The 22,987-nt window shown below is 37.7% G+C and overlaps 3 protein-coding genes across 5 annotated transcripts in view; all 3 read left to right on the plus strand.

Annotated features, from left to right (window-relative positions):
- The first annotated feature begins 1,850 nt into the window (after positions 1–1,850).
- LOC113109942 (malate dehydrogenase, mitochondrial) lies at positions 1,851–6,199 on the plus strand. Its single transcript, XM_026273843.1, has 9 exons — positions 1,851–2,065; positions 3,527–3,695; positions 4,065–4,148; positions 4,389–4,498; positions 4,654–4,779; positions 4,903–4,980; positions 5,246–5,345; positions 5,533–5,684; positions 5,839–6,199. The coding sequence occupies exons 1-9, from the start codon at positions 2,003–2,005 to the stop codon at positions 5,968–5,970; spliced, it is 1,014 nt and encodes a 337-aa protein (XP_026129628.1). The 5' UTR covers positions 1,851–2,002; the 3' UTR covers positions 5,971–6,199.
- Positions 6,200–7,905: 1,706 nt separating this feature from the next.
- LOC113109943 (rho GTPase-activating protein gacJ-like) lies at positions 7,906–13,592 on the plus strand. Of its 2 annotated transcripts, none has more exons than XM_026273844.1 (13): positions 7,906–8,229; positions 8,319–8,407; positions 8,541–8,637; positions 9,511–9,794; positions 10,055–10,218; positions 10,328–10,474; positions 10,702–10,782; positions 10,864–10,966; positions 11,067–11,122; positions 11,214–11,322; positions 11,429–11,513; positions 11,644–11,788; positions 11,917–13,592. In XM_026273844.1, the coding sequence occupies exons 1-13, from the start codon at positions 8,098–8,100 to the stop codon at positions 13,419–13,421; spliced, it is 2,997 nt and encodes a 998-aa protein (XP_026129629.1). In that variant the 5' UTR covers positions 7,906–8,097; the 3' UTR covers positions 13,422–13,592. The 2 variants fall into 2 exon arrangements, with proteins under 2 accessions (XP_026129629.1, XP_026129630.1); XM_026273845.1 differs by having other exon boundaries at positions 10,397–10,474.
- Positions 13,593–13,960: 368 nt separating this feature from the next.
- Positions 13,961–22,987, plus strand: part of LOC113109947 (ryanodine receptor 1-like) — a 51,973-nt gene continuing 42,946 nt past the window's right edge. For both annotated transcript variants that reach the window (XM_026273849.1, XM_026273850.1), the window contains exons 1-24: positions 13,961–14,126; positions 17,182–17,301; positions 17,396–17,497; positions 17,644–17,664; positions 17,934–18,008; positions 18,114–18,192; positions 18,284–18,396; positions 18,474–18,573; positions 18,671–18,767; positions 18,876–18,950; positions 19,039–19,195; positions 19,299–19,463; positions 19,643–19,764; positions 19,971–20,163; positions 20,280–20,415; positions 20,525–20,620; positions 20,841–20,959; positions 21,046–21,179; positions 21,268–21,509; positions 21,588–21,780; positions 22,034–22,250; positions 22,333–22,437; positions 22,591–22,694; positions 22,769–22,852. In XM_026273849.1, the coding sequence (XP_026129634.1) occupies positions 14,079–14,126; positions 17,182–17,301; positions 17,396–17,497; positions 17,644–17,664; positions 17,934–18,008; positions 18,114–18,192; positions 18,284–18,396; positions 18,474–18,573; positions 18,671–18,767; positions 18,876–18,950; positions 19,039–19,195; positions 19,299–19,463; positions 19,643–19,764; positions 19,971–20,163; positions 20,280–20,415; positions 20,525–20,620; positions 20,841–20,959; positions 21,046–21,179; positions 21,268–21,509; positions 21,588–21,780; positions 22,034–22,250; positions 22,333–22,437; positions 22,591–22,694; positions 22,769–22,852 (2,897 nt within the window). In that variant the 5' untranslated portion in view covers positions 13,961–14,078. The remainder of the gene's footprint in view (positions 14,127–17,181; positions 17,302–17,395; positions 17,498–17,643; positions 17,665–17,933; positions 18,009–18,113; positions 18,193–18,283; positions 18,397–18,473; positions 18,574–18,670; positions 18,768–18,875; positions 18,951–19,038; positions 19,196–19,298; positions 19,464–19,642; positions 19,765–19,970; positions 20,164–20,279; positions 20,416–20,524; positions 20,621–20,840; positions 20,960–21,045; positions 21,180–21,267; positions 21,510–21,587; positions 21,781–22,033; positions 22,251–22,332; positions 22,438–22,590; positions 22,695–22,768; positions 22,853–22,987) is intronic.

The following is a 22,987-nucleotide window of genomic DNA, read 5'->3' on the forward strand; positions in this document are numbered from 1 at the left end:
ACTATTCAATAAAGTTAGAGTGCATTTAATCTATTAAATAACAGAGAAGTGAGTTTTTTTGGAAATTGTGAGATTAAATTGATTTTTAACCGATTCAAAGTTGGTTTGATGTTAGATATTAGGCAGATATTCAACCAAGAAAAACTTAAATAAATTCTTAGTGGATGAGCATAATTGTATAAAAAAAATGGCTCATCTGAAAAGCATTAGATAGAAGAACTGAACACACAAAACAGTTTATTTGTTTTAATCTTCCTCGATGTTGCATATAGTCTATGGTTGCAACCTGGTTGCAACACATAATACCAGCTAGGGGCCGTTACAACTACATGTGGAAGGACAACCAGAATTTGTTTTTTTACAGTTAAAAAAACAAGAGCAAATTGTGCACCAAGCTCTTTGAAAGATACAAAGACAAACACTTATAAGATATATTGTAAACTAGATGTGTGATAGTGGTTATTATTATATTATTACTACACTCTAAAAATTACTGGGTTAAAAACAACCCAACTTGGGTTATTTGGCAACCCCGTGCTAGGTAAATATTGGACAGAACACATGCTGGGTTATTTTGACCCAGCTGGTTGGCCCACATAGCAACTCTCATCCGGGCTCTCAATCTCAATTTTTTTTAATATATATATATATATATATATATATATATATATATATATATATATATATATATATATATATATATATATATATATATATACCAGATCTGAAGAAAAGACTTCCTGGCTCAGCTAGGACTCAAACCAGAGATCTTCTTACAATGAGAAGACAGCATTTCCCAGTGAGCCACTTTAGCCACAAACATAAAATATAGACACTTGTGGAATAATAATAAGAAACAAAAATTCCTAAATTGTTTTCATGATTGACTGTATTTTAAATAAAATAATAATAATAATAAATAAAACATTTACAGGTACACAACTCTGTTCGGATAGATGCTGAAATGTACATACAAACATACACAGCTTTATCAAAAGGGAAATTATTTTTAAAGTCTGAAATCCACGTCGTTATAGTAGGACTTTTTGGACCCATGCAAGTCAGAGAATGAGCAAGCTCTGCTGGCCATTTAAAAATAGCAACCAAGATAGTTTTTCACAACAGTCTCTCATCCACTTATGGACCAGGCTCTGGCCTGTTTAGCATAAGTGATGAATCAGATCAATCCAAACATGGGCAAATGCAATAATATGAGTCCCAAGGCCAGAGGTTCCATTTCCATTTCTAATTTTCCATTTTCCAACACGATTCCATTTCTCAATACGTTACCTTGAGTTGATGTCTTCCTTGCAGAGATTTTGCTTATTGTTAAATCTCTTAAGCACATTGATAATAATAAGAATAACGAGTTTACTAAGGCTTATGATGATATTATACTTAAAGAATGATTTTCCTGTCTCTTTTTTTCCATTGTATGTCAATGCAGTGCTATTTTGTATTTGTATTTATTTTGTCTTGGAATAAAAAATAAAAAAAGGAAACACGATTCCTCGCTGCATCTTTGGTAAGTTGTGAGGAACACTTATAGTTGAAACTGATTATTTATTATAGGTGGATTTTATTATTATTATTATTATTATTATTATGTAACAAATTCAAAGACAGAAAAGACAACAATGATGGTTACATACATTACTCCAAAGCATGGATAATGTGGATGGATGAACTCTCAGAGAAAAATTTCAATGACGTTTCACCCAAACGGACCAATCGACCGCCAGAATGTGAAAGAGTAGGCGGTGATTAACTCCGCCCCTTTGAATGTGACTGACAAAAATTATATTCAATCATAGCACTGCATACACATTGCTACACCAATCAGAGACGGCCAGTTGCTCACAGCGTCAATCAAGTTTGGCTGCGCCGGAGGCTCGCTCTCGCCCCGCTGTCTTGATAGAGGACGTTGGAGTCACAGTCAGGAGGGGTTCTATATCAAATATTAATTTTAAAACAGCAAGCACTTACAGAAAATCCAGCCAGCATGTTCTCCCGCATCGCTAGACCAACCGCCACCCTCGTCCGGAGCTTGTCCACGTCCTCCCAGGTAAAATCTCATATCTGTGAACATGCGATTGCGCTAACAGTAGCCTCCATGATTTGTATGACTGTGATGACGTTAATGTGTCAAACTGAAATTAATACAGTGTACCCCCGCCCCATACTAATTCTTATTTCTTAATTAGCCATAGACTACAATAGTATAATTGAAACTAAGTAAACCTGCAACGTAATTTGGAGGTTACCTTGCTTGGCATTTAGCTATCACAGTGACAGTGTAGGTGTTGCAACATAACTAATTTCTTAGTCATATGGTCTACATGTTTATGGAAGTTGGAAGGATCATTAAGTATTCCTTATGAGACTGTTCAAATTATGTTATCTTGAATGAGAAGTTTTTCTTTCAGTCGACCTTGCCATCTCATTTAGATCAACCTGTTAAGAGGAAGTATCACTTTGACTCACGTACACCTTTGAAAGGTCATTACTGTAATCAGCTACTTGGCTCACTGTTGCATAGTAAATAAAACAAAGTGTCTTAATCTGTAATGAGAGATCAAGCTTAATGCAGTTTTAGTGTTGTGAACAGCAAGGCCATGGGAAAAAGCAAAAGTGCTACAGAGATGCTGTCAGTTGTGCCATCTGATGCGTATTATAAGGCTTATACAGGAGGTTTTGGGAACACAAAATAAAATTAAAACAGTGAAAATAAATATTATTAAATAAGATTGGTTTAAATAAATGCATGTAAAATGTTTAGTTAGTGAACAAATAGTAAAATAGTTGCTTATTATGCAAAATATATATGAAGAAACAATAAGTCTTAATAGTACAGTACTATAGTGAGTAGAATTTAAAAAATGAATGTAACAAACTAGATATTTTGCAAGTAATATTTATACATTAACAATAAAATTTCGTTGAATCTATATACATTAAAATTTAGAGGGTCCTTCTCATGAGTATGATAATATTTGTGAGTCTGTGGCATTAAAAATTTATATATATTTTTTTTATATAAAAGTCTTTGACATTCTTTTTTTTAACATGATGCAAAATAAAGCATAAGCATAATGTAAAACTAATTAGTTTGTTTGCTTCTCTAAACACATCCATATTCCATACAAACTTCCTTTGCACTGTCTAAACAATAAACAGAATCCTTAATCACTTGGTTTAAACCTTGTGTTAGAAAAAAATTACACTGGCTTTTTTCCAGACTAAAAAGGTAAAGATAAAAAAATATGTTGTGAGTGCTACCTACATGTGTAAATGCTTATAGATGCGCACAGTTTTTACATTTTGCATTCAGTGGTTGTTCTATATTTTTATTTAATCCCTTTTTAACAGTCAGATTATGATTAATGATCCATCTTTAATGTATTTAATGCACACAACAATACAAAGCAGTACATTTGTTGGCCTGTGGAATCAAAGGGCACTTTAATGATAAGAGTAAGGTGGATCTTCATATATTGTGACACATTGCAATTTTTTCTCCTTGCAGCACAATGCGAAAGTAGCTGTCCTGGGTGCCTCAGGTGGCATCGGGCAGCCCCTGTCCCTCCTGCTGAAGAACAGCCCTTTAGTGAGCGAGCTTTCGCTCTATGATATTGCTCACACTCCAGGAGTGGCTGCTGACCTCAGTCACATTGAGACCAGAGCCACTGTCACAGGTACAGAGATGGCTTCAGATCCTCAAACCCCTTAGGTTGGGCTTAGTCATTTTTTGAGTTTTGATTAGTTGCAGAGAAATCATATTTGCAACCTTAAAGTTGAAACACAGTGAAAATTCACCCCATCTATTTTCTTAATACATCTTTTTGATTTTCTAAAAGATTCATCCATGTAATTTTTGTAGCCTGTAGTTTGTTAGTAAAATTTTAACTGTGAAACAACAGACTGGTCATGTATGCCAGACTTCAATCATTTAGATCACTTAAAGCTTGCCAGTTTCTTAAAAGATCTGAAAAGATCTTCTGCTGCTTTCAAGTCATTGTGACTTTGAATATGTCTGCTATAGTGTTCACGGTCTTGCATTGCAGGATACATGGGAGCAGATCAGCTGGGTGCTGCACTGAAAGGTTGTGAAGTTGTTGTCATCCCTGCTGGTGTCCCAAGGAAGCCTGGTGGGTATATATTACCTCTGCTTTATTTATTAAGTGCATTAAAGTCAGCATGGAATGGCATTTGTAACCCATTTTATTTATGCATATATGCAATATATGAATTCAATATAAACTATTCATTGACTTAAACATACAAGGTCTTGGAGATGTAAATAGGCTCAATCATAAATCCAAAAATTGATAGAAAACCACCAGATTTTCTCAAGATTGTGCTTTTCGTCTTTTTTTTTTTTTTTTTAGGTATGACCCGTGATGATCTGTTTAACACCAATGCCACCATTGTGGCCACATTAACTGATGCTTGCGCCCGTCACTGTCCTCAGGCCATGATCTGCATCATTTCAAACCCAGTAAGTATAAGGCTGAGATCTTACTTTATACCTGCTCAAAGGTCACAAGGTTTTATAGCATTGTAAGATAATTATCTGTTTTCCATTACGATAATTGATAAATGTTCCTAAAGAAAAATAGATTTCATATTGAACTTTGATACTGTGAATTTCAGGTGAACTCCACCATCCCGATCACTGCAGAGGTGATGAAGAAACATGGCGTCTACAACCCCAACAGAGTCTTTGGTGTCACAACACTGGATATTGTCAGAGCAAACACTTTTGTTGCTGAGCTCAAAGTGAGTTCTAGAAATACAAGATTGATAGAAGAAGAATTGATTTTTAAGTGCAGATTTAATGTCATCATCAGAAAATATATTTGCACAGTCAGCCCATTGTCAGCATTGCTGTAATATTTCCAGGGCCTTGATCCCGCCAGAGTCAATGTGCCCGTTGTTGGAGGACATGCAGGAAAGACCATAATTCCTCTCATTTCACGGGTAAGGAAACCTTTTAGTACCTAAATTCAAATTTATTTCATAAGCATATGAACAATATTATATCACAAAAACTAGCAAGACAAGCTGTGACAGGATATTTTGTTGGTTGTTGTTTTGTTTTGTTTTTTTCCTGCGACATTGCACTGCATAACCCCGCCCACTGTGATATCTAATTGGTTCAAAGTCCTATACCATGAACATCAAATAACTGATTGGCTGTGATTGCTTTTGGACAGATTTAAATTTAATTTTGTGTTGTTTTCAGTGTACTCCCAAGGTCGAGTTCCCTGCAGATCAGCTGTCTGCCCTGACAGGTAGGATCCAGGAAGCAGGAACTGAGGTTGTGAAGGCTAAAGCCGGTGCAGGTGAGAACTGAAGTTTTATGTGATGTATGGCTGCTTGTTTGTTTTTGATTAAGAACTCTGAAGTTTGGTTCCTTCATTGCCAGCATTTTAATTGTGCGGATGGTCACTTTGGTGAAGTAAAATACCATTTAGAAGATCTGGAATATGAATTTAAATGTGTAAACTGAATGTATATCTTTTTTTATAGGCTCTGCCACTCTCTCAATGGCCTATGCTGGAGCCAGGTTCACATTCTCCCTTCTCGATGCCATGAATGGAAAAGAGGGTGTTGTTGAATGTGCATTTGTGAGATCTGAGGAGACAGAATGCAAATACTTCTCTACACCTCTCCTCCTCGGGGTAAATCTAGCTAGACGCTCTTTAGATGTTACTTCACTTTATTTTCAGATCATAGAAGGTCAAAGTAACAACCAGTAAAATAGACTAGGTTTGTTAGTTTTTTGTTTTTGTTTTAATGAACTTAATAAAAATTTAATTAACTCCCTTTTCTTAGAAAAACGGCATTGAAAAGAACCTTGGTCTTGGCAAGCTCTCTGCGTTTGAGGAGAAGCTGGTAGCTGAAGCCATGGATGAACTGAAGGGCTCTATCAAGAAAGGAGAAGATTTTGTTGCAAACATGAAGTGATCTGTGCTTGTTGCACACTACCTTGTGAAATGTCATTTATTTAATAATCTGAAATCATTGTAGATCAACAAGGTTTCCCAAAAATGTATTTTCATCATGTTCAAAGACACTCAGTCTTTGTACGTTTAAAATGGTCAAATCCAACCATCAATAAAACAGTCTGTTTGCCAACTCTATACAACTTTGCATTTCAGTTGACTCAATATTAAATATTGCTATTTTGCTATGAGATCCTTTTATTGACTCATATTTTGTTGTTGTTGATAACTAGTTGCAATTTGAGTGACACATAAATCAGTGTGAATTAATTTTACATAAACAGAAATGGCTCTGAGTAATCCTGTTGTCAGAGTGTGTGTGTGTGTGTGTGTGTGTGTGTGTTTTTAACAAAGATCCATATTCTATTAATTCAAGTTTGTAGGATTTATTCATTAAAAAACGTATGATTACTGCAAATCTACCCCTTAGTTGTATCGTTTGAAAATGGGGTACTGGGTAAAAGAATTTGAAAGCATCTTATATATATTACTTTTGAAACTTTGGACCACGTCTCTGTCTACATGGCATCACTATGTTCTGTCATTCAGAAACATGGCTTTTCATACCACTGCAATGCTGATGACACTCTACCTCTTATTCCATCTTGATGATCCAATGGTAGCTACTTGCATCTCAGATTGTCTAACAGACATTTCTTGCTGGATGATGGACCATCACCTTCAACTCAACCTTGCTAAGACAGAACTGCTTGTGGTTCCAGGAAACCCATCGTTTCATCACAATTTCACCATCAAGTTAGTCACATCAATCATAACTCCTTTAGAAACAGCCAGAAACCTTAGAATTATGATTGATGATCAGCTGGCTTTCTCAGACCACATTGCTAAAACTGTCTGTTCCTGCACATTTTCTTCAATCAACATCAAGAAGTTCACGCCCTTTCTTTTGGAACATGCTTCATAACTCCTTGTTCAAGCTCTTGTTCTGTCCAGGCTGGAATATTGCAATGCTCTCTTGGCAGGTCTTCCAGCCAATTCTATCAAACCTTTACAATTAATCCAGAACGCGGCAGCAAAATTAAATTTTTAATGAGCCAAAAGGAATACGTCACACCTCTGTTTATCAATTTGGACTGACTACCAATGGCTGCTCGCATAAAATTCAAGGCATTGATGTTTGCCAACAAAACTACCACTGGCTCTGCACCCATTTACCTAAATTTATTACTTCAGACTTATGTGCCCTCTAGAAGCTTGCATCCTGCAAGTAAACGTCGCTTGATTGTGCAGTCCCAAAGAAGCACAAAGTCACTTTTACGGACTTTAAAATTAAATGTTCCCTCCTGTTGAATGACCTCCCCAACTCAATCCAAGCAGCGTAGGCCTTAGCCATCTTCAAGAATAGGCTTAAAACCTTCCATCTTTATTTGACCCTCTTTAACACTCACTATTCTAATTCTATTCTTAAAAAGAAAAATTCTAACTACCTTTCTAATCTTTATTTATTATATTACTTAAAAGCCCTTGCTACGTGTACTGTGTTATGCTAACTGAGACTTGTTATAGCACTTACATATTGCTTATACATTTTATTTTTGATTGCTTCCACTGTCCTCATTTGTAAGTCGCTTTGAGTAAAAGCGTCTGCAAAATGATTAAATGTAAATGTAAATGAAACATGCAGATTATAAAATATATAATTATCCAGTTTATTGTACTTAAAAAAAATTAAATGGGTTCGGTCACGTTATCCCAAATGACTCTCTATTTTACTGGCATAAAACATAAACCATGCCTTCATCAAGTTATATAAATCAAAACAGGATGATTTTTTTGTTGTGTATTCAGTACACAAAAATTGTAAACGCTGAAAAAATACGTTTTCTAAATTCTTGTCTCACGTTGGCTTATTTGCGTAAGGTTTGCTCATTTGCATACGTGCGGAACGTCCTGCGGCCAATCACTCACAGGAGGTTTGTGCGAAAACATCGTCTCCGCTTCCACCACCGTACTAATTAGTCACATTTTCCGTTTCTATGACTTTACTGTGCCAGTATATTAACAGATAATTACACAAAACATTCCGAATTTAGACTGAAAGGTATTTTGGTGTACAGACCGTAGAATAATGGCTGGTTTAACAGATGAGCGTTTGCGCGTGGTAGCGATTATTCACGCGCTCAAAGCTGTCGGTATCCGTGTGAAAAGCTGGAAGAACTTTCTAAACGGAGATTCAAACGGTGAACAAACTTTTACTGAGGTAAAGACAAAAAAAAGTATGAAACTCCATGCCTTTATTTGTAGCTTAAATCTATAGCATCGTTGTCATACGTTGAATCTGTCTCTCAGGAGAGCGTGTCTCAACGCTTTGCTTTTAGCCGTGACCTGCACTTGCTCCCTCAACATGAGCTGTCTGACATGGGTGGTACAGTACCTCAGTATGTGTAACTTACTTTATTTAAAAATGTAAACAATAAAGAATAATTATGATTTTCACGTGGGAATCATGACAATGGTTGACAGAAACCGAGGAACCTGTGTTTTGTGTTTGTCTGATGTGCTGGTTTTCAGGTTCCTGGTGGAGGCCTGTGGCTATCTGTCACAACATCTGGATACAGAGGGTCTTTTCAGGAAAACTGGTTCACTGAGTCGTATTCGGGCCCTAAGGGTAAATTCCTTCATTAATAAGACTTTTTCATAACGCTAAGTCATTTTGCATTTAAAAAATATATACAGTGATTTATTCTTTTAGAGGATTACCACCTTTTCATTCAGGTACATGTTTTGACCTTATGTTCATATGTACTTTTTTAGTTACGGAATTTTTACTCTGCTGTTCAAAGTATGGAATTATAAAGTCTCTTGTGTTTACCCTTGCTGCATTTATTTAAACAAAAATACAGTTAAAATTGTAATATTGTGATTGTTTTTTTTTAAAGAAAAAAATAAATGAACACACCTTTTTCCCCAGCAAGGTTGCATTAAGGTGATCAAAAGTGACAGGAAAGACATTTGAAATGTTACAAACATTGCATTTCTATTACAGATGAATGCTGTTGTTGAGGAAAGAATCCTGAAAAATTGTATCACAGTTTCCACAAAAATATTAAGCAGCAAAAACTGTTTTTAATATTGATAATAATAAGAATCATTATTAACTGAGAACATATAATAATTGTAATTTATCACTAAATAAGCATTAGAATGATTTCTGAAGGATCATGTGGCACTGAAGACTGAAGTAACGTATTTTCCGCACTATAAGGTGCCCTTAAAAGTCTTTAATTTTCTCAAAAAACGCCAGTGCGCCTTATATATGGATCAAGGTGCTCTGTCATAATGTTGACATTCCCTTTAGCACAGCTCCATCTAATGGATGCATAACACAAACCCAGTCAAACGTTTAAAATAGGCCATTCATTGAAGATGCGCTTTATAATCTGGTGCACCTTATAGTGCAGAAAACTGTTTTGCTATCACAGAAATTAATTCCATTTTAAAATGGAAAGCAGTTGTAATGCCAAGTGCTTCTATTTCATAGGCAGATCTGGAGCAGGGAAAGCCCGTATTCCTTCCCCCGCATGCATCCCTCCTGCAGCCCTCGGATGTTGCCTCTCTCATCAAGCAATTCTTACGTGAGCTGCCGTCTCCTCTCATCCCTGCGGACCTCCAGATCCCTCTGATTCAGGCCCAGGGACTTGAGATGATACATGACCAGGAGGGAGCAAGAAACAGAACAACTCTGCTCATAACAGCTCTGTTTCCTTCATCCCACGCTCGTGCTCTCAGATACCTCTGCACCTTTCTGCATCAAGTTGCAGAGAGGTTTTACATTTGATTAGAATTTGAAAATGCTTGTTTTTCTTTTTAAAGTCTTTTATACTTGTTGAATTTGTACATGTTAAAGGAATATTCTCTTATTTTTCTGTAATCTTTATGCTTTATTCAAATGTATTATTTTTGGTAATTGAGAGCATCCAACTGATGCTTTACATAGACATGCAGACAATGCACAAGCTCATTCTTAGAGGTCAGTAATGATTTAGTACTTTTTTTTTCTTCCTTATGTTCATGTCTTTGATCAGAGGCAGTGAAAATAGAATGGATGCTACCAGTCTGGCAGTTGTTATTGCTCCTAACCTGCTTCAGTCTCCAACACCACCTTGCAAACTCACTCTGGACACAGAGAAACATTTAGACCAGCAGACATCAGTGATCAAATCTCTTATTCTTCATGCAGATCGTATTGGTAAAGATGTATTAGATTTGTATAAATAATTGGTTATCTGGCCATTTGCTGGTTTAAGCATCATTTTACTTTGTGTAAACTGAACTTGTGAATGAACTTTGTATATCAGGTGTTGTTCCATTGTGTGTGCTGGAGGCATCAAAAGCAACATTGAGAACTGAGACGCCCTCTCCTGCAGGTGGCGCTATGTATAGTAAAAGGACCGGACTCAGTGTTTACAGAAGCCTGAGAAGACAACGGAGGCGAAGTGTTGGTGGTGAGATTTCCATGATAAATTCTTTTTAATCATTTTTTATATTTAATTACTAATTTATAAAATAATTTATATGAAAATTAAATTAATCAAACTATCCTGAACAAAGTATGAAAGAATATTAAGGAGCACAACTGTTTCCTACATTAAACTATGTAAAAATGTTGCCTCAGGCTATACATACATGCATATATACGTATATATCTATCTATCTCAAAATTCTGTTTCAGAAATATTCGTAGATGCTTTTTCTAAATTGAAGCCATGTCGTACCCTTACTGGACCACTGATAGTTTTAGATGTCACACCAGGTGAGCCACTATATTTTTGTATGGCAAGTGCATTCATATAAATTAGTATCTCCTTATCAAAAATACTTTGGATCTCTGCAGTGACTCCTCTCTCAAAAAGCCCCACTCCTCAATCACCAGTAACGGTCAAACGCAAAGCCACTGAGGAATCACTTCCTGAAATTGAAGGGTCTGCAAGGAAAAGGTGATTTGCGACTTACCTGATATCAGTGGTGTCTGATTGTAAGACGACTTCACAGATTACTTGCAGGTAATGTATTGTGTGTTTTTTTCTTTTTGTTCAGGCGGTCTCTGCATGACCTAAGAGAGGACGCAGTGACACCCATCTCCCAGCCAGAAGGTAAGTCTATTTATGTGTGGATTTTAACAGCTCATCTCGTTATTGTTTCAGAATAATAACACAACAAAGTTGCTTTGCATAAATCTGCTAGAATGTGCAAGCAGTCATAGTCCCCTGGAAGAAAAGTGTAGAAAAGAAGATCCCATTCCTACCACTTCTAAAAAGAGAAACCAATTAAAAGAACAGCGGAAATCACTTGGGTATCGTGACTGCACTCTACACTATACTAACATTATCAAACCATTTGTGCATGAATTCTAATGTACAAATAGTAGCAGTCAGGGTTATCTGTTTTGGGGTTTTCAGGCCTCCAGCACGAGAAGAAAAGGTGCATCGGAGAAGAAAATCTCTCAGATTTTTCACTGAGTCCAGTGGCAACAACAGTAACCCTGTGTGTTTTTTATTTTATTTTTTGTTTTTTAACTAACTAATTGCCATCTTTTTTTGCCTGTGATTTTAGTTTTTACTTTGTTTTAACTATAGTTTTTCCCCATTCTTCTGACATGGTTCAATACTTATAGCTTTCAGTGACCCCAACCCACAAAGACCCAGAAAACTGTTTAGAAGAACACCAAGAACAGCCTGACAGTAAAAGTGGTTCACCACTTACAAATGCTGATGTATCTCCAAAGATACCACTTATCCTCATTGATGGACCAGGAGGAGGTTTGGATCAGTCTTTATGTATTTACTTGAATTATTTTTGACTATTGGCTGAATCATGAATATTTTCATAATAACTGACATTAGTACATGCTATAAATCTTTTCCTGTTCTCTTTTGTTCTCTTGCAGTAGTCGTTGAGAATGAGGTGGATGATGACCCGGATCTTCTCAACTGCACTTTTGCTGAAAGCCCTAATGACTCTCAAGTATCTTGCATTCAAAGACAGAACAGTGAGCAACCCAGTGATGATGAATCCTGGACTGTACTTGAAACTGAGGACTTTGTGCAGTTAGGAAAATGTGAGGTAATACAATCTGTCACTCAAAACAAGGAGTCTCAGATAAATGCAAGCACAGAAGTAGAGAATGAACGAGAGGTGAAGCAGCCAGAAGCCCAGCCTCGTAAAAAGTCCAAAAAAGTGAAGAAGAGCTCTAAGAACCGATCCCGTCCTCGTAGATCCATAAGCCTACCTGAGGTGACATTGGAGTTGTGTACTGATGAGATTCCTGAGTTGGAAAAAGAAGTTGGTAGAGCGGAAACTGAGATGGATAATGCTGTCTGGCCAACGTTTGCAAGTCCCACCCTTTCAAATGAGCAGAAAAAGGTGTGTGTCAAAGAAATGCAAGAGCCCAAAGTTAAAACTTTCAAGAATTATAAGCAAGACAAAATGACAGATTCAACTGTTGGTTTCAAAAGACCCCATCTGCGTTTGTCCATGGCTGAGCGACTTCGAGGCTTTAGTGCTTTGACCTTGCTTCTCCGGACATCACGCACAGCACCTCAGTTTCAGGAGAAACCCCAGGAAGCCCTTCAGAGGGGACCCACGCGTCTCCGGAGACAAGGTGCTCGAAGGTTCAGTCGTTCTTTCAGTCATGAGGGAGTGCCAGAGAGACCACTAGAGCAGAGCCCTGTGGGATCTCCACCAGTAAATCAGGCTTTTATAGGTATACACAATGCTAGCCCTGATTCAGGTGTGGAGTCATTCGATCATGAGCCGATTATTGATTTTAAACATCAAGAGGTGTGCAACATGTCACAATATTACCCTAACGTTCCAATGACAAAAGATGTGGATGTGAATTCTCTGAGCTCGTTGGAGAATCCAAACCAAGATCCAGGTTTGCCCACAAGAGACAAAACTAAAAATCAGTTTCCCTGCAAGCAAACAGAGCAGGATGTCGAGCAACTTGACCTTCATAAACTATTGGCTCAGAAGTGCCACATTGGTGGTCATGGTAAAGACGGTCATCAAGATTCAAGTGTTCCTGAAGAAATTCTTAAACCTGATCTTGCGTCTCCAATGTCCTTCGAGCAGACGGTGCCGTTGAAACCCTTTGAAGACACAAGCTCAGTCGAAGACTTTAAAACGGATCAAGTCTCTCCTCTAAATGGAAGTGAAAAGGAAACTGCCTCATGGCTGAATGCCAGTCCTCCATTTGTGTTTCCAAATTTTGCTCCTTTGTCATATGTTGGTGTGATTTCTGAAAATGACACATGTAACCGGTCACCTTGCGATCTCTCCCCTCCAGCCTTTCAGTTCAGGCATGTGACCGCAAGGAGGCACTACAGAGACTCTCCCCGCTGGCCCTCACATGAGGTGCGAATGTCTGCTTGGAACCCGTTACCACTTTAAACGGTTCTTAAAATTTTTATTGGTTAAATATTAGTTCCCAATGACTGGGATCTGACATTGGATTGTATAATCATTTATTATTTATGGAACAATGCTTTTATTTGTGTTTTTATGTTTGTGAGCTGTCACAAATTTTCTTTGTTCTTAATAAAATCAATTTCAGTAGTTAAATTTTTTTGTTGTTTTTATAGAAGATCAGTTTATTAAATTTTCTCTTAGAAACTATATAACAAAATATTGAGTACTTTTTACAAGCTGAGGTACTTTTACTTTGTCATTTAATTTTTGTATCTCAAGCACCGATCAAGTTCAGAGAAGGCATTAAAAAGGAAGGTTCATTGTCACTCATTAAATAAAAGCTTCAGTCCCTGTTGTCATAAAAAGATATTAACAACAGTATAATTTATTACGAAGTAGCCAAACCAAACAAAGTGATATCTTCGTTTAATGAGGCTGGTGCTCCTCCCCTTTAATGCGGAGCAGTGAGGGGAAACTAAAGAAAGTGGAGCTCCCTGTCAATCTCTCTGAACCACCTTCATCAGAGCCGATGACTCCCAGTACTCCCACACAAACCGGCAATCTGTCGTCTTGAGTGGAAGAAGGAAAGAGAAGGGACCACCATCCTGACATCTGTACGGCTAGTAGATCTTCTGCACCATGGCAGAAGGAGCAGAGGGAGAGGAGGAAATCCAGTTCTTACGAACAGTGAGTTATTCTTGACAATGCCATACCATACCTCTGATTAATTTGCATAACTATACCTTATAGTAAGAATGTGATTATACATTTTATATAATACACAGTATATTACACTTTAGAAATATTGTGAATGAATGTAAATCATAAGAAATCCTTGTTTGAAGTGTGGAAATCTTGAACAAAACGCTTTTTATATTAAGTTGACCACATTTTGACAGCTTTTCTCATGCCATTTTTATGGATGTTTTTGGATGAATGTGGAGTGGCATGACCAGGTGTGAGTCTTTGTTGTCTGTTTATACAAGGTCCAGTGCAGAGGTTAGATTGTCACTCTTTGAAACAGGATTTTACACTGTTCACCGAAAGAATCAAGAAGGCAACATACTGCCAAGACTAAAATATAAATCTAGACTGTAGACTAAATACGCAGGGTGAATACTGTATATGAATTTAGGATGTAAGTATGCGGTCCGTTGCTGCTATAATATATGGTTGCACTCTACTGTATATTGTCACACTTCTGTGGAGAGAGGAGCCCATCCTTGACCTTAGTGTTGTACATGCCTGACCTGGTTGTGTTGGGGTTATGTCAACATGAGCATGTTATTAGTTGTTCTTGCCAGAGCTAAAACTATCCTGTCATTGATGCACTGAAAGATTTTAAAACAGTATGGAATTCATCATAGATCGAGATAACTAGTGCTGTTCTACTGTTGTTTGAAATGCTGCTGTCTGTGTGCACTATAGTCTATATACAGAGATGGCATTAGCAGCTTTCTGGGCTTGTCCTTAACCAACACCTGTTTGTTTCAGTCTATTTAAAAAGTCTGTTACATGTCCTTCTACTTTTATGACAGCCTCTAGAGCTTTTCGGTTCATATTTAGTGCTTTGTTTGATTAACCGGAACATTTCAAGAACATAATTTAACCGTTAAGTGGAGAAACTACACTACCAGTCAAAAGTTTGGAGACCATTTTTATTTGTTTGTCATGATCTGAAAGTCTTCTGAATTTGAAATTAAGTTTGTAGAAAAATATGACTTGTATGTGATTCTTTTGATAAAAAGTAAAATTTTTTAATCGTGTTAAAAACAGGTTGTAATTGATGGTGAAAGAAAAATAGTTATATGATTTTACTATTATTCTAAACTGTGCAGGTGTGTCCGAACTTTTGACTGGTATATGTATTTCAGGATTCAGAACATTTTTTCATTTAAAGTTTTATTCTGGAGTGATTGTTCAACAGGAGTCAGATGGCCATTCTCTCCTTTAGACTCTGTGCTAATGATCTTTTGACTGTCGTTAATGAACAGACATTTGTTCGTGGCTCAGTTTCCAGTCAGCACTGTCGGTTGATATGTCGTGATGTATTCTGGCTCGGGAAAATTGCATGTAGCAGGTGCTATAGCCTGAAATAGAGGGACCGGGAATGAGGAGGAGGCCAGGAGAGACAAGTAGAGGAGAAAGCTGATGGAAAAAGAATTTAATGTTTGTGTTAATGTAATTACATAGCATGGCTAATGTTTCAAAAAGTGACATGATGATAAAAAAAAAAAAAAGTGTTCTAAATCTTTTTCTTTATAGATGTAGATTTTTGTGACTTCATGTTAATTGACTACATTGAGTACTTTTAAGTAACTTTATAATATCTAAAAATTTACGAATTCACATAAATGTAAAAACCTAAATTAAATAAATACTGTTGTAAAAAATGTATGCAGTCTTCAGTGTCACATGAATCTTCAGAAATCATTCTAATATGCTAATTTCCTACTTAAGATGTTGAAAACGGCTTATTATTATTTATTTATTTTCCAGAAATCTTTGAATTTGAAAATTCAAAGGAATATTATTTATTTTAAAAGGAAATCTTTTGTGATCGTATAAAAGCCTTTATTGTCATTTTAAACTATTTAATACAACCTTGCTGAATTAAAGTATTAATAATTATTGAAAAAAACCTGACCCCAAATTTTTTAACCTTAATATATTTCCATCAACAGGTTTAAATAGGTTACATTTTAATTGGATGATGTAAATGAGATAAACTCTTATTCACTTGAAAATGCATTTCCCCTTTCACCCAGTATAAATACATATTCTGACCAATTTAATTCAAAATTCAAAAATCAATTCAAATAATTATTATTTTTTGTGTTCTCACAATGACCATATTGTGAAGTGCTGGGTCTCAGGTTGCTAGCAGCATGTGTCAGTGTGGACAGGGTTTTTCACGGCCCACTGGCTTACATTCCAGCCCTGGAATATCTCAGCAGATGACACACTTACATACATAATACACCGTCACTAATCTGTCAAGGACATGACCTGCCCCAATTTCTTTAAAAAGGCATTCTTACATTACATCTTTATAATGAAATGCTGACAATAGAAATTGCATAAACATGACATATTTGTACAACACATCATATAATTTGAACTGAATCAGTGGAGCAATTATGAGACTGTCTATCAAATCAAGACTTTTGAGGTCACCTTATATGGGAATAGAGTTACAGACGGCGGGTGCTGCACATAAAAATGAGTAGCACTACCACAGGCTTTATCACGATGTTCTACTAAGAACAATAATTTCACTTTCTCATAGAGCTTAAATATATTAAGGCAAAATTCTAACTTCGAATTTCAAACAGGCCTCATCTAGGCCTCCTCAAGTGTTTAGGCTGTAACCTGAGCCACATTCAGGATTAGATGCATGCTGCCCTGATCAAGGCTACAAATGTCATGTTATTTAGCAGCAGCATGTGCTATGAACATACTGTTACAAAGAAAACACTGATGACTCGTCTAAAGCAGTATTTCAGGAAGTGTTAACATCTTAACAGACATCAGATTGGATTCCAAATCAGCAATAGAATTGAGATATTTATTGCCAGTAGTTTTGATATCACAAAAAATGCATCAAAAAACAATATTGTCTAGAACACAAAGTTGAAAGTTCAATTTCTTTTGCTTTTTAAATATTCTAAAATATTTAGGCCTTATTTATTTATATATTTAATCCTAAGAATGATGTCTTTGACATCCATTTTCTTTGTAGGATGACCAGGTGGTTCTACAGTGCACTGCTACTATCTTAAAGGAGCAGATCAAACTCTGTCTGTCCTGTGAGGGTTTTGGGAATCGCCTGTGTTTTCTGGAAACTACATCCAATGCCCAGGTTTGCTTTCCATCGATCTCATTCAGAATTTATTAAATATTGTATAAGGCTTTGGATTGCCAGTTTCCTGTACACTTCTTTCTTGCCATTCTAGAATGTTCCTCCTGATCTGGCGATATGCTGCTTTATTCTGGAGCAGTCCTTATCTGTGCGGGCCCTACAGGAGATGCTGGCTAACACAACTGAGCTTAATGAGGTCGGTTCAGAGCACGTACTTCAGGTCTCAGTCACTTACAAAAAAAAGTTCATTTAAGTTTGAAACAGCATGAGGCTTCTCCATAAAAGTGTACATATTTGTAACCTTAAAATGTTTGAGTCCTCCTCTTCTTTTGCCTGTTTTAGGCAGTCGATTTGGATAAATGGGTAGGTTTCTCTTTGTACCTCGAAATGTTCCTTGAATTTAGCTTATTCTTATTGCTGTGTTTCTAATATAGCCGCATAGTCATTGTGATGCTAAACACTGTCAGAGTGTCCTTGTCTTTACTCACCTTAATGTTGTATTAATCTTTTGTTTATTAGTGTGTCCAAAAAACTGGTCTTGTTGGAGTTTGAAAAGTAACGACAGAGAGGCATATAGATGTTTATACATCTTTTGAATTGTATATAGTCATGTTTTTCCCCCTTCTTCCAAGTCTTCACAAGGAGGAGGCCACCGCACGCTGTTGTATGGCCACGCCATCCTGCTCCGACACACTCACTCTAGCATGGTGGGTCAATCTGAATACACATATACATTACTAGATCATCACTACAGTGAAAGAGTCATTCAGCCTGTCTGTTTTTACTGATTGACATCTCTTTGCATGACGCAGTACCTCAGCTGTTTGACGACATCAAGGTCCCTCACAGACAAGCTGGCCTTTGACGTGGGCTTGCGTGAGGAGTCGACAGGTGTCTGATTTCTGGTGGATCATTATCACAAACGTACTTGTAAATATACAAAAGGGAACTCTGATTAAAAGAGGTCCATATCTTCATTTAGGCGAGGCTTGTTGGTGGACCATTCACCCTGCATCCAAGCAGAGGTCAGAGGGTGAAAAGGTCAGGGTGGGCGATGATCTCATCCTGGTTAGCGTGTCTTCTGAAAGATATCTGGTAATGCTCATCTCCACTGTATGTAGTCAGCACAGTCTCACTTTTAGTTTACCTTTAAAAATTTGTCCCATCAACAGCACCTTTCCTATGCCAGTGGAGACCTCATGGTGGATGCTTCTTTTATGCAAACTCTTTGGAACATGAACCCAGTCTGTTCTGGCTGTGAGCTTGCAGAGGGTAAGCAACTAATATTGATATGCATTACGGAGATTACCAATTTCGTTGTATTTACAACAAATGTAATGCAGTATTTTGTGATGTTCCCTTTGTGCAGGGTATCTGACTGGAGGGCATGTTCTGCGTCTTTTCCACGGGCACATGGATGAATGTTTAACAATTCCTGCTGCTGACCAGGGCGATGACCAGAGACGGTGAGATATAAAACCATACGCTAATGTAATGTAAACAATTTAATGTATTTTTTTTCAGTGAAAACATGCATCACAGTCAATCGTTTCTTGTTTTTCATGATTTTTCAGAAATGCACACTATGAAGGTGGAGCCGTGTGCAGCCACGCCAGATCTCTGTGGAGGCTGGAGCCTCTTCGCATTGGGTTGGTGCTATTTGTATACATCAAGAGCCTTAACAAAAATATACTTTTTTTCTTTCTTTCTTTGAGCTGATGTTCAACCTGTACACAGGTGGAGTGGTAGCCACATGAAGTGGGGTCAATCCTTCAGAGTGCGTCACATCACCACAGGCAGGTATCTGTGTCTGGATGAAGAGAAAGGACTCCTGCTTGTGGATGCGGAAAAAGCCAATACAAAGAACTCCGCTTTCTGCTTTCGTGCTTCAAAGGTTTGTATACCGCTCTCAGCTTCATACATTAGTCTCTGGGAGGCTGGCCTTTTGAAAATATTTTCTATCAATCTTTGACGTCAAACATCATGTGAATGAGTAGGAGAAGACGGAGGTGGCTCAGAAACGTGATGTGGAGGGAATGGGGATCCCAGAGATCAAGTATGGAGAGTCCATGTGCTTTGTGCAGCATGTCTCTACCAGCTTATGGCTTACATATGCCTCGGTGGATGCCAAATCTGCTCGGCTGGGGCCATTGAAAAGGAAGGTACAAATATTAATCACATTATTGCTGTTTTACTGTATTAAATAAATGCATACTCGGAGATCATAAGAGACTCTTTTCCAAAAAAAGAAAAACAGCAATGTAAATTCACTCTAGTCAGGCCTAAGAATGCACAATTCAGAGATTTCACCAGTGCTAACATGTGTGCTTCTTTTTCTTAGGCTATACTTCATCAGGAGGGTCACATGGATGATGCTCTGACTGTGGCGCGTTCTCAAACAGCAGAATCCCAGGCTGCTAGAATGATCTATAGCACAACAGGACTTTTCACTCAGTTCATTAAGTAAGAAAAATCCTTTCTTAAACCAGCTTATAGTGGTTTAGTCTGGTCTTCTAGGATGAAAGAAAAAAAGTACCCAAACACCATCAAAACAGACCAGCTTAGCCAGACTTGGAGACCAGATAGATAGGCTTGTGCTGAAAAATTGTTTTTTTTTTAAATCAAGGCTAAATATAAATATGTATTTGTTAATTTGTGTTGTCTGACAGGGGTCTGGACTCTCTGAGAGGGAAGAGTAAATCTCCAGGCACATCACCTCCGTCTTTGCCTCTAGATGCCGTGGTTCTGTCCTTGCAGGATCTCATTTTCTATTTCCGACCTCCAGAGGAGGAGCTGGAACATGAAGAGAAGCAGACCAAACTGCGCTCCTTAAGGAACCGACAGAATCTATTCCAAGAGGAGGTTAGACATGCTGGCAAATATATACTGTATAATTTCATTTACACTAAATCCTATATTGTCTTTAACATTTACAAAAACATACGCACATAGTTACCAAGGTCTGCTTTGTTGCACAGGGCATGATCAGCCTTGTACTGGACTGTGTTGATCGGCTGAATGTCTACAACACTTCAGCCCACTTCTCAGAATTTGCCGGGGAGGAAGCAGCTGAGTACTGGAAAGAGATAGTCAACTTATTTTATGAGCTGTTGGGTATGGTTGCGTTTACTAATGATTATACCATGTAATGCATGTTTAGCCACACTGTTTTCAGTGTTTTTAGAAAAATGCAAAGCCCTTACATTTTTTTTTTCTCCTATAGCATCTCTGATCAGAGGAAACAGGTCAAACTGTGCTTTGTTTTGTGATAATCTTGACTGGTTGGTCAGCAAACTGGACCGTTTAGAGGCATCCTCAGGTAGGAAGCCATAATTGATTTAAAAACAGAGGCCGTTGAGATTTATTTAAAAGCTTTTTATTATTCTTTAATAAATAGAAAGTTCAAAAACCTTTATTTGATATAGAATGTCTGTACTTTAACACTGGATCAATATAATGTGTCCTTCCTGATTGAAAATATTTTTTTCTTAAAAATGTCTTTTAAACGGTTGTGTAAATGTGCATATTTTAACTGGCAGGCATTCTGGAGGTGCTGTATTGTATCCTTATTGAAAGCCCTGAGGTGCTCAACATCATCCAGGAGAACCACATCAAATCTATCATTGCACTTTTGGACAAACATGGACGCAATCACAAGGTTGATCTCTCTTCGTAATCAAGATTGAAACTTTTCTGGACTGCATCCTTCAGTCGTATCTGCTCTGTTGTGACTTTTCATTGTAGGTTCTAGATGTCCTCTGCTCTTTATGCGTGTGTAATGGTGTTGCCGTGAGGTCCAATCAGAATCTGATCACTGAGAATCTGCTTCCAGGGCGTGATCTCCTCCTGCAGACCAACATTATCAATTATGTCACCAGGTCTGACTACAAACCAAATAATACATCGTAAAAGAGCTATGTAGATTAGTTTGTTTGGCATCTGGAGCTCATGTTTGATGTTTTGCAGTATGAGACCCAACATTTTTCTGGGCACATGTGAAGGCTCTACACAATATAAGAAGTGGTACTACGAGTTAATTGTAGACCATGTGGAGTCATTCTTGACTGCTCAGCCATGTCACCTTCGTGTTGGCTGGGCTTTGACCGAGGGTTACAGCCCTTACCCTGGAGGAGGAGAGGGATGGGGAAGCAATGGAGTTGGAGATGATCTTTACTCATATGGCTTTGATGGGCTACATCTGTGGACAGGTGAGGATTACCCTCCTTCATCTGTTCCAGCACACTGATATCCCACTGCGGTCATCTAGAACATTATGCTCTCGTCAGGTCGCGTACTACGTCAGGTGGCCTCATCAAATCCACACATTCTCGCGGCTGGAGATGTGGTGAGCTGCTGTTTGGATCTGAGCGTTCCTAGCATCTCCTTCCGGATCAATGGACATCCCGTTCAAGGCATGTTCGAGAACTTTAACCTGGACGGTCTCTTTTTCCCTGCGGTCAGCTTCTCAGCTGGGATAAAGTAAGAGCCAAGCTTTTCATTTCAACACAACAATGTTAACTTTGAATCTCCAGTTCTGTTCTTGGAGGGCCGCTATCCAGAAGAGTTTAGCTCTAGCCTTTATTAAACACTGTTGAACCAGCTAATCAGAGTCGTTAGGATCACTAGAAACTTCCAGGCATGTGAGATGCTGCTAAACTCAGCAGGAAAGTGGACCTCAGAGAGCAGAATTAGACCTGACTTAATGGGACAAATTCAAAAATGCGTTCCACAGAGTTCGGTTTCTACTTGGTGGACGGCATGGAGACTTTAAATTCCTTCCTCCTCCTGGTTACGCCCCATGCTATGAGGCAGTTCTGCCCAGAGATAAACTGCATATTGAGCCCATTAAAGAGTACAAGCATGACTTCGATGGGGTCCGGAACCTTTTGGGTCCGACCCAGTCTCTTTCCCACACTGCCTTCACTCCTTGCCCGGTGGACACAGTGCAGGTAGGATTTCATAAAATGTAGCTAAATAAATATATTAATAAAGTGAGATCTACTGATTTTGCTATCTAAATTATTTCTGCAGATTGTGCTTCCTCCTCATCTAGAGCGGATTAGAGAGAGACTGGCTGAGAACAGCCATGAGCTATGGGCCGTCACTCGAATTGAGCAGGGCTGGACCTATGGACCGGTCAGTCTATGACTACATAAAATAAATATATCATTAAAATACTATGTGCACAATAAACATATTTAATATATAAATAATCTGTCTTTTTGTTGATTTGTCTCTGTATGAAGTCAATAACTCAATACTGTAATTCTGCTGTCTACACTCTTTTAGTTTCGTGATGACAACAAAAAGCTGCATCCATGTCTAGTGGATTTCCAGAGCCTCCCAGAGCCTGAGAAGAACTACAACTTGGCAATGTCCGGAGAGACACTGAAGTGAGTGAAATACTGAGATTTGACATGTTTGTTTCTGTCTGGTTAATTAATCCCTGTTTCTCTGTGTTGTATAGGACTCTTCTGGCTTTAGGATGTCACGTTGGAATGGGTGACGAAAAAGCAGAGGAGAACTTGAAGAAAATCAAACTTCCTAAAACGTCAGTACTATAGAATATTCTGATAACCACTAATCATGAATATGATTAATGAAGTCTCAATTGCTTTTGCTCAAAAATGTATAATTAAATACATTATTATTTTTTTGAAAGAAATAAATCCTTTAATATTACAGC

Source organism: Carassius auratus, chromosome 10, assembly GCF_003368295.1.
Source record: "Carassius auratus strain Wakin chromosome 10, ASM336829v1, whole genome shotgun sequence".
NCBI lineage: Eukaryota > Metazoa > Chordata > Actinopteri > Cypriniformes > Cyprinidae > Carassius > Carassius auratus.

Coding starts and splice junctions, on each gene's coding strand:
- LOC113109942 (XM_026273843.1), top strand. CDS start 2,003: ATGTTCTCCCGCATCGCTAGACCAACCGCCACCCTCGTCCGGAGCTTG. Junction 5,346..5,532: donor GAAGGCTAAAGCCGGTGCAG/GTGAGAACTGAA, acceptor CTTTTTTTATAG/GCTCTGCCACTCTCTCAATG. Junction 5,685..5,838: donor CTACACCTCTCCTCCTCGGG/GTAAATCTAGCT, acceptor CCCTTTTCTTAG/AAAAACGGCATTGAAAAGAA.
- LOC113109943 (XM_026273844.1), top strand. CDS start 8,098: ATGGCTGGTTTAACAGATGAGCGTTTGCGCGTGGTAGCGATTATTCAC. Junction 10,219..10,327: donor TCTTCATGCAGATCGTATTG/GTAAAGATGTAT, acceptor TTTGTATATCAG/GTGTTGTTCCATTGTGTGTG. Junction 10,967..11,066: donor GAAGGGTCTGCAAGGAAAAG/GTGATTTGCGAC, acceptor CTTTTTGTTCAG/GCGGTCTCTGCATGACCTAA.